This window comes from Hyla sarda, chromosome 4 (genome assembly GCF_029499605.1).
Source record: "Hyla sarda isolate aHylSar1 chromosome 4, aHylSar1.hap1, whole genome shotgun sequence".
NCBI lineage: Eukaryota > Metazoa > Chordata > Amphibia > Anura > Hylidae > Hyla > Hyla sarda.
In genome coordinates this window covers 148,136,481-148,150,262 of record NC_079192.1, presented here as the reverse complement: position 1 = coordinate 148,150,262, position 13,782 = coordinate 148,136,481, and the positions used below count along the sequence as shown (strand labels likewise).

Sequence of the window (13,782 nt, the reverse complement as noted above, 5' to 3'; positions counted from 1 at the left end):
AAAGGCTGGTAAAACCCTATCCATTGTATTGCGACTGCCAATTTGGAGAAAAAACTGAGAGCAGTGCACAGAGGAACTTTTTTTGGAAATATGAATCCCAAATAGCCTTCACAAATACAACAGAACCCAAGCTAAGAAGAGTATTGAGCATTCAACTGGCCTCTGACAGAGACCTATAACCTGCATTACGGTGTCTAGCTGGTGTACTACAGATCTCAGCAATTTCACTGCAGAAGGTGCCAATGGAAACTATCACATTACAACAGAAAGCAGTTTGAGCAAAGAAGTGGGTTGACCTGTGTTTTAACATAACTGCATTTATCGCATTGAGAGAATATTTCTACTTGCATTTCTACCTGCGTTTAAGATAAATACGCATTAAAAGTGTTGAGAGTTAATGTGGTATACACAGTTATCTGTATTTTCTAGGTTTAATCAAACGTATAGCATTTCTACCTGTGTTTGTTTAACATGAATACACATTAAGGGAACATTCACATGTACAGGATCCTGCACAGATTTGATGTCCAGGATTTGTACTGCCGATTAGGAGCTGTGCTCAGTCATAAAGTTAACATTGAAATCTGCAGCAGAAAATCCTGTGCATCAAATCCTGTGCCTCAAATCTGCGTATGTGTGAACGTACCCTAAGGGAACGTTCACACATACAGGATCTGCTGCATATTTTTACTGTACATTTTTGCAGCTGATTTTGCTACTCATTGAAATTAAAGGGGTACTCCAGCCCAAATACATCTTATCCCTTATCCAAAGGATAGGGGATGAGATGTATCATCACGGGGGTCCTGCGCTGAGGACCCCCACAGTCTGTAATTGCGCACCCACCTTTGTGAGCTCTACGCAGCGCTGGAGGCTCCGAGTGTGTAGTGTGACGACCACAGGATCGGAGTATCGTGATTTCAGGACTCCGCCCCTGTTTGATGTCACGCACCACCCCCTCAGTGTAAGTCTATGGGAGGAGGCGTGGCGGCACATGGGGGAAGAGTTGTGACATCACGATACTCCGGAGTTTGGAATGTGTTACAGAGGTAAGGGAGGTGGAAGTAGTGGCTGAGCATAGCACCAGTGGGAATAATGGTAGTAAGCAATATTTGCTCAACTTTGCAATGTGTACAAAAGTTATTTTGTACAATTATTTTTAAATTTTTAGACCCTTGCAACTCCCAAAAAGGGAGAATTTATTATTTTTGGAAAAGCCATTGCATCTTCTGTTACATTTGTGCACATTTTAACACTGGCAGGCATCTGTCAACAACCGGGGATACTTTGAGCAATTTTTATTTTTGAAACAAAATCTGTTGGTGCAATGTGCTTTAAATAAGCGGTTAGTTACTGTGGGTTACCACATTTTGCCATAACTTTGACATTAACTCAGTCTTAAAAGCACTTTAAAACTACTTGAACACATCCCTATGTGACACTAGCAGTGTTATACTGGGCTTTAGAGCTTTTAGACAGTGTTATACATGTGTTTTGAGACTTATTGCATTGCCCGTTCGTGGAGAACCTGTTCTTCTGCAAACTAAACTTTTTTGAAAAGTTCAACAAGCCTAGCGAGCAGAAAAGATCACTCAACTCTAATCAAGGGCACTACCAAGTTCCATTGTCCGGACACTGTACGTGGTACCCTAGGGGATAAATTCCATCACACCTGTGCCACCCCCTCTCATTGCTTAGGGCTTGAAATACACTCTAACCTCCATGGCCAAAACATTTTACTACATGGAAATTAAAAGCACCAGCCTGCCTCCCTGGTCGATCATGGCAGACTGACCTTATGGACTATGGGTACTTACTGAAAGACTAAAGAGGGGTAAAAATGTACCATCAAAAGACTTGACAATATATTTTTGCTGGGATCCCTGCATCATATTCTTGTGTGCAGCACAAAATCCTCTGCTTCCTGTCATGGAATTAAATGGTAAAAATCTGGCAGCCCCCTTGGGGGGAGGGGGGGATTTAGGTAGAGACATTCATAGAGCTCCCTCTGAATTTCATGGCAGATGTTTACAGCTTCATGCAGTGATTTCCTGCTAGTGTGGTACCAATGTCAGGGGCATTATGACTATATTTTTACAGGTTGAGATGGAAGTTAAATAAATCCTGTGTCATGGATATAATAGACCCTTATTTTCCTCACTTCATCAGATCCAAGACAAATCTATCCATGTAGTTACAGCAGGAAGGCAATTTCCATACATTTCTATTAATTAAGACAAGCTTAGAGGTATTCTGTGACCCCCATTGTGGACATTGTGCAGAATTGCCCAAAGTCTTTGCTTAATCCTTGGCTAGATTATACCTTGACTGCAGTAAATTATACAGTGCTCTATTTGTATATGCATTATGCCAGGACTCCTAGCAAACTGCATTAGAAACTGTGTCAGCACCTGCTAACGAAGAAAAATGGCTTCCCCTTGGCCCCTTGGCTGTTGCTAATAACTCCTGCATTGCCAAACTAAGTCATTGTAAAGGCTTTTCTGTCTGCTAAACCTGTATTGTAGCTATAATTTTCCTGTTAAATAGGTTTCCCACAAGGTTTCAGGGATACGGTAGCACCTGTGGTTTTGTCCAGCCCTGGTCACACAGTCTGTCTAAGACATGTCAAATATCGGAGCTCCCCACTGCAGTGTAAAGAGCCTGGAAAATACACAGCGGGTCTAAATTACCCATTAATATGCACAAAAGCGGCTCTGAAGAGAAGCTGTCAATGTACAAAGACCAAGATATTCTGTTTAAGACCTTTACTTGGAGCAGACTGTGTTTTTTCTGTAACATTCCTATTAAAACCTCCTTTGCAAAGTCTTGACAGTATGCTAATATATTGCATGAAAGGAGTAAATAAAGGTGCTTCCTGCAATATATAACACTGTGGATCTGATAATGACAGATGAAACTTTCTATTCTGGGGAGGATTTTTATTGTCGGTGCCTTGGAATGTGGTAAGTTTTAGTTAACAGTTAAGCACTTTGACATTAAGATTTACAATAAGTGAAGATTTGGAGTTTCCTAATTTATCTTTAAATAAGTATAGTTGTCTTTAATTCAATGAATCTGAAAAGTATAGATTTACAGATATAAACTTGTATTAGAAATCAATATCATAATAAACAAAAATGTTTGAACTGCTTTGTAATGTTAAAGGTTTTATCCAGGAAAAAAACTTTTTTTTATATACCGTATTTATCGGGGTATACCACTCACCGGCCTATAACACGCACCCTCATTTTACCAAGGATATTTGGGTAAAAAAAAGTTTTTTATCCAAATATCCATGAAAAAATGAGGGTGCGTGTGTGCGCGTGTATACCCCGATATACCCCCAGGAAAGGCAGGGGGAGAGAGGCCGTCGCTGCCCGCTTCTCTCCCCCTGCCTTTCCTGGGGTCTAGAGCGCTGCTGTCGGCCCTTTTCACCCCCTGGTTATCGGCGCCTCTGCCCGTTCTGTCCCCCTGACTATCGGTGCCGGCGCCGATAGCCAGGGGGAGAGAAGCGGCGCCGACAGCCAGGGGGAGAGAAGGGGCAGCGGCACCCATTGCCGGCGCCGCTGCCCCGTTGCCTCCCCCCATCCCCGGTGGCATAATTACCTGAGTCCGGTCCGCGCTGCTCCAGGCCTCCGTCGTGCGTCCCCAGCGTCGTTGCTATGCACGGCGCGGCGCTCTGACGTCATGCGCCGCGCCGTTCAGCGCATAGCAATGACGCCGGGGACGCACGACGGAGGCCTGGAGCAGCGCGGACCGGACTCAGGTAATTATGCCACCGGGGATGGGGGGAGGCAACGGGGCAGCGGCGCCGGCAATGGGTGCCGCTGCCCCTTCTCTCTCGCTGGCTGTCGGCGCCGGCACCGATAGTCAGGGGGACAGAACGGGCAGCGGCGCCGATAACCAGGGGGTGAGAAGGGCCGACAGCAGCGCTCTAGACCCCAGGAAAGGCAGGGGGAGAGAAGCGGGCAGCGACAGCCTCTCTCCCCCTGCCTTTCCTGGGGGTGTATCGGCGTATAACACGCACACAGACTTTAGGCTAAAAAATTTTGCCTAAAATGTGCGTGTTATACGCCGATAAATACGGTATATCAACTGGCTCCAGAAAGTTAAACAGATTTGTAAATTACTTCTATTAAAAATCTTAATCCTTTCAGTACTTATGAGCTTCTGAAGTTAAGGTTTTTCTTTTCTGTCTAAGTTCTCTCTGATGACACGTGTCTCAGGAACCGCCCAGTTTAGAAGAGGTTTGCTATCGGGATTTGCTTCTAAACTGGGCAGTTCCCGAGACACGTGTCATCAGAGAGCACTTAGACAGAAAAGAACAACCTTAGCTTCAGAAGGTCATAAGTACTGAAAGGATTAAGATTTTTTAATAGAAGTAATTTACAAATCTGTTCAACTTTCTGGAGCCAGTTGATATATATATATATATAAGTTTTTCCCTGGATAACCCCTTTAAAAACATAATATTAGAGGGCATTGTCCAGCACCGCAAAAAAAATCGACCTTAAAAATAATAAATAAGCAATATTCACATGTCTGATCCCCTGCTGCCACTGTTTTAACGGTGACTGGTCCCTGCTGATCAGACATCTCTGGTAATGTGTTGGCACACAATAAATGCCCATTTAGCCAAGTACTTGTTTTTCAGTGCCAGACAATCCCTCCAATAACCACATGTAAAATGTAAAATAAGAGGTGGATTAAAACTTAGGTGGTTTGGTCGATCACCCAGAGCTCCATGGTCATCTAACCCATATTCCGCTGTGATGCCTGCTCCAGAAATATAGGGCTACACGCCCAAAATCCTGGGCACCACTATAGTCACTTTACCTTGCAGTTGTAGGCTTCAGAGGAAGCTGTGGATGCCACATCATGACACTCACAGACTCATCACACTGTCTGTGCTGGGCATCACTCCGGCAGAGAAAGAGCTGCAGTGGGAGCCAGGAAATAGTGAGTTTCTCTTTTTAATTCCTCTGCACTGTTTTCCAAATGGGCTGCAATTTAAGGTTGGGGAACATTTATGTGTGGGGACATGACTAGGGAAGGGGATGACAACTGGGGAGGGGCCCTATTGGGAACTATCTATTCTGATAAGCACTATTGGGGATTTAACTGTGGGAGCAGTACTAGATGGGATTTCTACTTTAAGAGGGCACTGTTGGAGGCTATCAACTGTACAGGGGCACTATTAGGGGGTATGTGGTAATGGTGGTATGTGCCTCTTATATTTTGGTAAATCACATTTTTTTAGGACACTTACTGTATAAAAACCTTGAATTTTTATACTGACCACAGATCTTCCTTAACTTGATAACATGTGCCATATATATGTGGTACTGCCAACAAGGGGTTTATGCAATTTGCTATCTATGTGCAACAATTTAACCACTTAGACGCCATTTTCAAAAAGATGAAAGGGAGGAGGAGGCTTGCTCCTTTATCCCTATAGCCCAATCAAAACATGTATGTGGAGTGCCGAAGGATTACAATGGCATCTGAGGCTCTAACAAAATCTTAGTGCTCCTTTTAGCCTCTTCAATTCAGAATGTGGTCTCTAATGCTTCCATTTTATATATACTATGTAGAATAGGTAGCATATTTTGCTTCTCTGGGCACCAAAAAAAAAAAAAAAAAAGAAAAGAAAGAAAACCTAATGGTACAAAGACTAACTAAAGATAACTGATAGGATTTATAATAGTAAAGTGGCATTACAGTCATTGGATATGCTACCAGATATACATTTTCGGTAAGGAAAAAAAATACAAAAACTCTCATTTTAACCATTATAGTTGATTTAGGAAAACAAAAAAAACAACAAAAAAGAAAACCTAATGGGACAGAGACTGACTGAAGACAACTAATAGGATTTACTTAACTAACAAACTGTGTACAATTTCTCTGCCACTTTAATGTTAACATATAGATTTTCTTGACAGAGGAGGCGCTGGGTTAACATTACAAATATAGTAACATGGTGTATTAGTGTCTATCAAATCTCTTTTAGAGGTAAAAAAAATATTTAGACGAGTTGTGGGATTTGACAATAGTGATGCTCATGGAAACATATTGGAAAATTAAAGCTCTAGTTTGGCATTTCAATCCACAAGAGACAAGCTTCCTGTGATAGGAGATTTGTCAAATGAAGATCCTACATACTATGATTGATTTCATTGTTCCAAACTTTTTCTACTACTGTATATCAAAAACATATTGCAGTGACAGAATCAATAGTTTGACCCCCCTGAAAGGAAACATCCTGTATATGTTTTGTCAGTGGCAGAATGTATTGAGATCCTTATCGAATTTCTTCTATTCAGAAGGTACAAAAGGGACATGTTTACAGCTGCTATTTATACTCACTGTCTTTAACACAATTTTATTGGTGATGTATATATATATATATATATATATATATATATATATATATATATATATATATATATATAAAGGACCATGTGAACCAGGTAAATGAACTCAGTTATTTCTCATATACCTCAGTTATTTGCTGTATAAAAATGCAGAAAATGTGTTGTCGCCATACCAAAGTCGTGCTTGCTTGGTTCATGCTGGACACAACAGCAGTAACATTTGTATCGCATGCAAACAAATACAAACTAAGAAGTAGCAAACATTTGTGGGATAACTAATGGAAGCCAATTTGTTGCATAAATCAGAAAGATGCACTTAAAGGGTTATTCCATGGAAATAAAATGTATCCCCTATCCAGAGGATAGGGGATACGTTTCTGATCACAGGAGGTCCGACCGCTGAGGCTTTCTGTGATCTCCTGTATGGGGGCCGGCTACTCAGTTGTCCTTGGGGAACTCTAACCCCCACCCTCGGAGAAAGGCTTCATTAATGGCCCATTCAGCAAATCCTCAGCTGAGCAAATCACCAGTGAGCAGGTTGTCACTGAAGCTGGAGCATGCTGAGGACAGGCGAGTAGCCGCCCCTGCCACACAGGAGATTGTTGGGGGCCCCAGTGGTCGCACCTCCAGCAATCAGAAACGTATTCCCTATCCTGTGGATAGAAGATACATTTACTTTCCATGGAGTACCACTTTAAAGGGGTACTCCACCCCTAGACATCTTATCCCCTGTCCAAAGGATAGGGGATAAGATGTCTGATCGCGGGGGTCCCCAAATCTCTCCAGCTGCACCCCCCGTACATCAGCAGCCTGGAGCTATATTTTCTCCGTGGCTGATGAGGGTGATACAGGGGATGGGGCATGCCCTCTCCCGTAGACTTGCATTGAGGGGGTGGGGAATGACGTCACGATGTGGCAGGGCCATGAAGTCACAATACCCTGTCCCCTGTATCACCAGTCATCAGCCACGGAGCAAACATAGCTCAGGCTGCTGATGTACCAGAGTGCAGCAGGAGAGATCACGGGGTTCCCAGCGGTGGGACCCCCACGATCAGACATCTTATCCTCTATTCTTTGGATAGAGGATAAGATGTCTATGGGCGGAGTACCCCTTTAATGGGGAATTCTAGCAAATTAATTTCTGAAATGTTGTGTAGACATGTCAGTTTATGGGGATTATCCAAGGCCCATATGCTCTCCCACTGCTCTTCCAAATGAATGGGCCACTAGTTAATTTCACTCAACTCACATCTCTGTCATGATGCTCAGTTCCAGGTTACAGTATAAACCCACAATATAATATAAAGATGGTTGGGAATTTCATTCATAACTTTTCTCTCCCTTCTTTCCTCTGAGTGAAATGACAATACAAAAAATATCTTGTTAGGAAAAGGTGTCAAGTAGGCTTTTTCTTGAGGTGACCCCCAAACTTTAAAGGGGTACTCTGTTCTTTTTTAAATCACCTGGTGCCAGAACATTAAACAGATTTGTAAATTACTTCTATTTAAAAATCTTAATCCTTCCAGTACGTATCAGTTGCTGTATACTACAGAGGAAAATCTTTTCTTTTTAAATTTCTTTTCTGTCTGACCACAGTGCTCTCTGCTGACACCTCTGTCTGTCTCAGGAACTGTCCAGAGAAAATCCCCATAGCAAACTTATCTTGCTCTTGACAGTTTCTGACATGGACAGAGGTGTCATCAGAAAGCATTGTGGTCAGACAGAAAGGAAATTCTAAAATAAAAGAACTTCCTCTGTAATATACAGCAGCTGATAACGATTGGAATGATTAAGATATTTGAATATAAGTAATTAACAAATCTGTTTAGCTTTCTGGCACCAGTTGATTTAAAAAAAAACTTCACTGGAGTACCCATTTAATCTATACTCTGCCTCATTTCTAAACTCTAGACATACATTGAAACAACTGGGGGTGAAGAATCCTTTTCTCACTACTATTGTACATTCCCATAACAGTAGCTCAAAAGAATGCATACAAAATGAAACAATGCTTTCTTCTAGTCCTTATTCACAAATCCTTCAAGGTACTGTAGTGCAATTTTGCACAGAAATTGCAATACTTGTTAAAAAATTGCCATTTCTGTGTAAAATTGGGCAAACTTGAGGAATTGCTCCGCTCACCCCAAGGGGTTCAAATAGAAGAAGGGTGTGGGAGGAAACGTTCTTCTCACATGTGACTTTAGGGCCAATCTCTGACATCTAAACAAACAGAAATAAACCTCATAGCTGGTGTATATTTCTCTGCCGGGCACAATGGCAGCAACGGATTCACTGGATTTACTACAATGCATGCGCCTCTTAGTAAATCCAACTTTATCTATGTGCAGTGCACCAAATCTCTGCTGATGATCAGTCCCCACTGTCTTTTAAATACTGATACTATGGCCCTGATTTATCAATCAGGCCAAAACCCTAATTGTCTGGTTTTTCCCATAATAACCAATCACAGCTCAACTTTCACTTTACAAGAGCTCGTTAAGATTCAAAAGCTGAGCTGTGATTGGCTACTGTGGGAAAAAAAACAGACAATTAGGGTTTCAGTTCTTTTACCAACTACAACTAAAAATGCTGTACATTCTCTGCATCAAAATTATTGGGCTTAAGACAGTTTGTATTGTATACCTATATTGATAACCGTTCATTCATTCCTTGGTATTGTGCTGCTGTGCACAATGGAGGCATGAGATGGCTAGCCGAGCTCCCCTGTCTCCTCAATTTTCATCGCCCAGCCCTCTGTGATGAAAATGCAAATGTCTTGACTGTCACGTCACTAGGGTGTGAGAGTCTGTCGAGAGTGAGTGCTCTGCTCTCTGAAGGGGTGCTGGTTCCTTGCTACACCCTGAAGGCATCGGTGCCTTGCTCAGAGACTCACTCGCCCCTGGCAGGCTCTTACGTCCTTGTGATGTGAGACTGAAGAGATTTGCATATTCAGCCATTAATCTGCAACTACCACACACTGTTTTTTAAAGCTATAGCCCGGTATATTGGCTTAGTGCGGGTGAACTGGTTGTCAGTTTCTCCTTAAAGACAATTTTACACTGTTTATATTACAATGAACTATGCTGGGAATAAAGCCTTTTCAGCAATGAAGGTGTCTCTCTAATTTCAACAATAAAGAACACTCATTTCTAGCGGTAACAGATTCCAATTTGTTTTTTAAATAGTTTTTATGTTTCTCAGATATAAAGACAATAAAATGCCTCCAGCCAACATCTTAGAAAGGAGGAGGGAAGAGCTCAAACTATTCATTAATGGCGATTCCCATATTTTACTGACGGATAATGAAAAGAGTCCAGAGCTGCTCTAAACACTGCTGGATATTTCCATTTCTTCATTAGATGTCACAGATTTCAATTATTAGGAAGAATAGAAATGAGCCGCACTTACCTTGTGATGTCTGCGTTTCTATAAATTTTTTTATCAAAGCATCAGTAGTTTGAGTGTAGAGGCTGAGAGCGTATTTCAATGACTGAAGATCTTGGCTTTTCTCCAAGAAGTTCTTCTTCAACCCGCTTCCTCCGGCGTGAAAGTATTGCTATTGTAAAACAGGTATAAGCACTGTAAGATTTATTTGTTATTTTTTTTAAAGTTACCAACCAAGTAACAAACAGTTTCCTAAGTTGTTTAACAATAAATGTAAATCAATGTGATTATAATGCTCCTATAACTTACATAATTAAAATACAGAATCATGAAGCTATACTTCACCGCAATGGTCGATTTGTGCCAGTACACTACAGAATACCAATGTCTGGATGGAAAATACACCACAACATTACTAACAGGAGACTGTATGATTAGGTTACATATACATTATATAAAGCCACAACATAAAGTAAGAAAAATACATTTACTCCATAGATGATTATTTAATATTTTTCTTACTTTTGCTTCTACTTCATGTACAGTTTGCTTTGTGAGCTCTGTTTACATGTATATATAAACTCTTCCCTACAGACTGCCTTAAATCTGCTCTCCTTTCTTTCTTCAGCTGGAGTGAGCTGTCCTCCAAGGTTTCTCTGCTCACTGTTTACAATCTGATCTGGTATGTACACCCCCTCCCCGCTGTTCTCTCTAATGCTAAGATGCTTACATGCTAATGCTAAGAGGGCTTAAAGTGTGTTTGACAACTTAGATTTAGTAGAAGCTACAGCTAGAAAGACATTTCTAATTAAAACTAGTTGCTTCATTTTGAATTTAGGTAACAAATCAACAATAAAAATCCACAGCCTTTAGATAAAGGTAACAAACAGTTATAATAGGAGTAGTGCAGAGTATGAACAATGTCCTGATAAGCTAAGTGTTGCAGGACCTCACTTGCGGACATCAACATTTGGTACCCTTGTATCTATGGCACGGATATAACGCTCAATAGACAGCCTGGTCATCAAAGCATATAATGGATTGTGTACTATAAATACTGGCTGCAAGGCTACTCTATCTGGATTTACTTTTACTAAAAACAATAGTGGAATTTGATCTCCTTCTAAACAAAGAACCTTGTAAACCTGTAAAAATGTCCAAGTCAAGAATAATAACGCTTCACACTCAACACAAAACCTTTTTCCACTAACTGCACAAAACAGTTATTATGAACAACAAGGCATTAGATTGTGTGGAAATAGGACACACTGGAGATACACTTATGGAAACAAAGCCACTGAATGTCTTGTTCAATTAAGTGTTGATGAGGTTGTCTATACTTTCTAGAACCCAATGAACAGATATTAGTTTTTTTTTTTTTTTTATTATTGTACTATCAGCTTTTACTATTGATTGGCTTATTCTATAGGGCTACTCTTTTACTGCATCTAGAATATGTTATAAATAAGGACTGGAATAGATATGCCTCTAGATATGTGATCTTACTTCTCATCCATCCCTTTCAGTTTCCTAATTTATTGCTACCTACTATTATATGTACTTATATAAACGGTTTATAAGATATCAAGTCTGAATGTTGTCTACATTGTATGCAAGAACATTTTCACTAGTTGCTGTAGTTAAGAAGTTACAGTAAATATTCATATATCTTCTATTTATTGAATGGGGTATTCTAGGGGGCGGTATTTAGTTGGTTCTTCCCAGTTAATGGGAACCAGTAGTTAACATAACAGCCAGTTTGGTGAACCTTTAAACCGACTCCCTGGCTGTGCGCTCTTACAATTGTATTATCAGTGGCTGGTGGTGTATGGAAGCACTAGGGTCTCGACATGACCGCTTGACACTTTGTGAAGGACGCAATCATGTTACCTGCATCCTTATCTAGGTGCCAAGCCTGAATAGCTGAGGCCAGACTGGCACCTAGTGAGGATGACATGAGAACGGACACTGGAGAAGTGAGTATGTTGTATTCAGTGGGGACACCATATATAAGTATGAGGACGCAGTATATAAATAATTCATATATAGGGGCACAGTGTATAATATAAGTAATTCATATATAGAGACACATCATATAAGTAATTTCATACAAGGTTGCATAATAGATATATATTAGCAATCTATACATGGGGGCATTGTGTATAATTAATTCATAAATAGGCACGGTATAGGCACGGTATATTGGTTATTCATATATGGGGCACTGTATATCGTTAATTTATACATTGTATATAAGTAATGTATGGTGCACAGTATATTAATTAATTAATTAGGCACTGTATATAATTACATTTGGGGCACAGTGTGTATAAAATTTTAGGAGTATAGTGTATCTTATAAGGAATTTCTCTGATGGCACGGTTTCAGGGTCTATTGTATTTGGCAGTATTGTATTCAAAGGGCACAGTGTGTGGTGGTGGTATATTCAGGGGGTACAGTGTATAACACGGTTATATTGAGAGGGTACAGTGTAAGGCAGTATTATATTCGGAGGGTATAATGTCTAGCAGGGTTGTATTCAGGTGGCATGTTGTGTGGCGAAACGGATTACAACAATGTATCACTTACCTAGATTCATGGTCCAGAGTTACCCGTTGTATTGGCAATAGAGGTGGGACACAGCATACAATGGGTATATCCAGAACAGGTAAGTGATACCGTAACCGGGTTCACCCGCACTATAATCCCATGTATAGGGTTCAGTGCAGGTGATCCGACTGTCAATTTCTCTTTAAAGGGGTACTCCGGCGCTAAGACATCTTATCCCCTATCCAAAGGATAGGGGATAAGATGCATGATCGCGGGGGTCCCGACACTGCAGACCCCCGTGATCTTCCACACCGCACCCCGCTAGAATCAGCCCCCTGAGCGTGCTTGCTCCAGGTCTGATTACTAGCGATCATGGGGACGGAGCAGTGATCACCAGTTATCAGACCCGGAGCGAGCACGCTCCGGGGGCTGATTCTAGCGGGGTGCGGCGTGGAAGATCACCTGGGTCCCCAGAAGCGGGACCCCCGCGATCAGGCATCTTATCCCCTATCCTTTGGATAGGGGATAAGATGTCTTAGCGCCGGGGTACCCCTTTAAGAAACCTCAAGTGTGAGTCAAGATAACATCTTTAGTTAGGTAATGGCAGATTAGTTAAGTTTTGCACAGATGATATTTTGCCCTTTTATTTTAAAGCTTATGAAGACACACTGCTTCTAGTTTTATTCCAAAAAAATTAACTGTATACATCTGCAGACTCTTTACATAATTGCAGGTTATGTAAAGAATGGATTTATATGCAGCTATTTGCATAGTATCAGAACAGCTTCTATTTTCTACCATTACAAATGTCATGTCAGAGACACAGAAACTGCTTCAAACTATAAACTTACTGGTAGATTAAGTGGAACTTTGTACTAAAGTATCTTTTTTTCCCTCTCTAATTTATGAGGGAGATTAACAACCACAGCTATTTGTAGTGCATATGTTTATACAGAGCAAACACATCGAAAACATTGTAAAGAAGCACTGCAAGTCAACGAAGCAAAACCTTATGATCATGCCATTGCCTCCTCATTTCCTGCAGTGTCCTATTTGCAAGTTTTCTTAACTCCTTAAGGACAAAGCCCATTTTAGCCCTAAAGGGGTACTCCGGTGGAAAACTTTTTTATTTATTTTTTTTTAAATCAACTGATGCCAGAAAGTTAAACAGATTTGTAAATTACTTCTATTAAAAAATATTAATCCTTCCAGTACTTATTAGCAGCTGGATACTTCAGAGGAAATTATTTTCTTTTGCGATTTTACTTTCTGTGGGTCCACAGTGCTCTCTGCTGACACCTCTGTCCATTTTAGGAATTGTCCAGAGCAGCATATGTTTGCTATGGGGATTTTTTCCTGCTCTGGACAGTTCCTGACATGGACAGAGGTGTCAGCAAAGAGCATTGTGGTCGTGACAGAAAAGAAATCCAAAAAGAAAATAATTTCCTCTATAGTATACAGCTGCTAATAA

General features: G+C 40.9%; 1 protein-coding gene across 1 annotated transcript in view; it reads right to left on the bottom strand.

Moving 5' to 3' along the window:
* Positions 1-13,782, bottom strand: part of UNC13C (unc-13 homolog C) — a 627,474-nt gene that overhangs the window by 55,656 nt on the left and 558,036 nt on the right. The window contains exon 31 of the mRNA XM_056572349.1: positions 9,786-9,933. Coding sequence (XP_056428324.1) covers positions 9,786-9,933 — 148 coding nt within the window. The remainder of the gene's footprint in view (positions 1-9,785; positions 9,934-13,782) is intronic.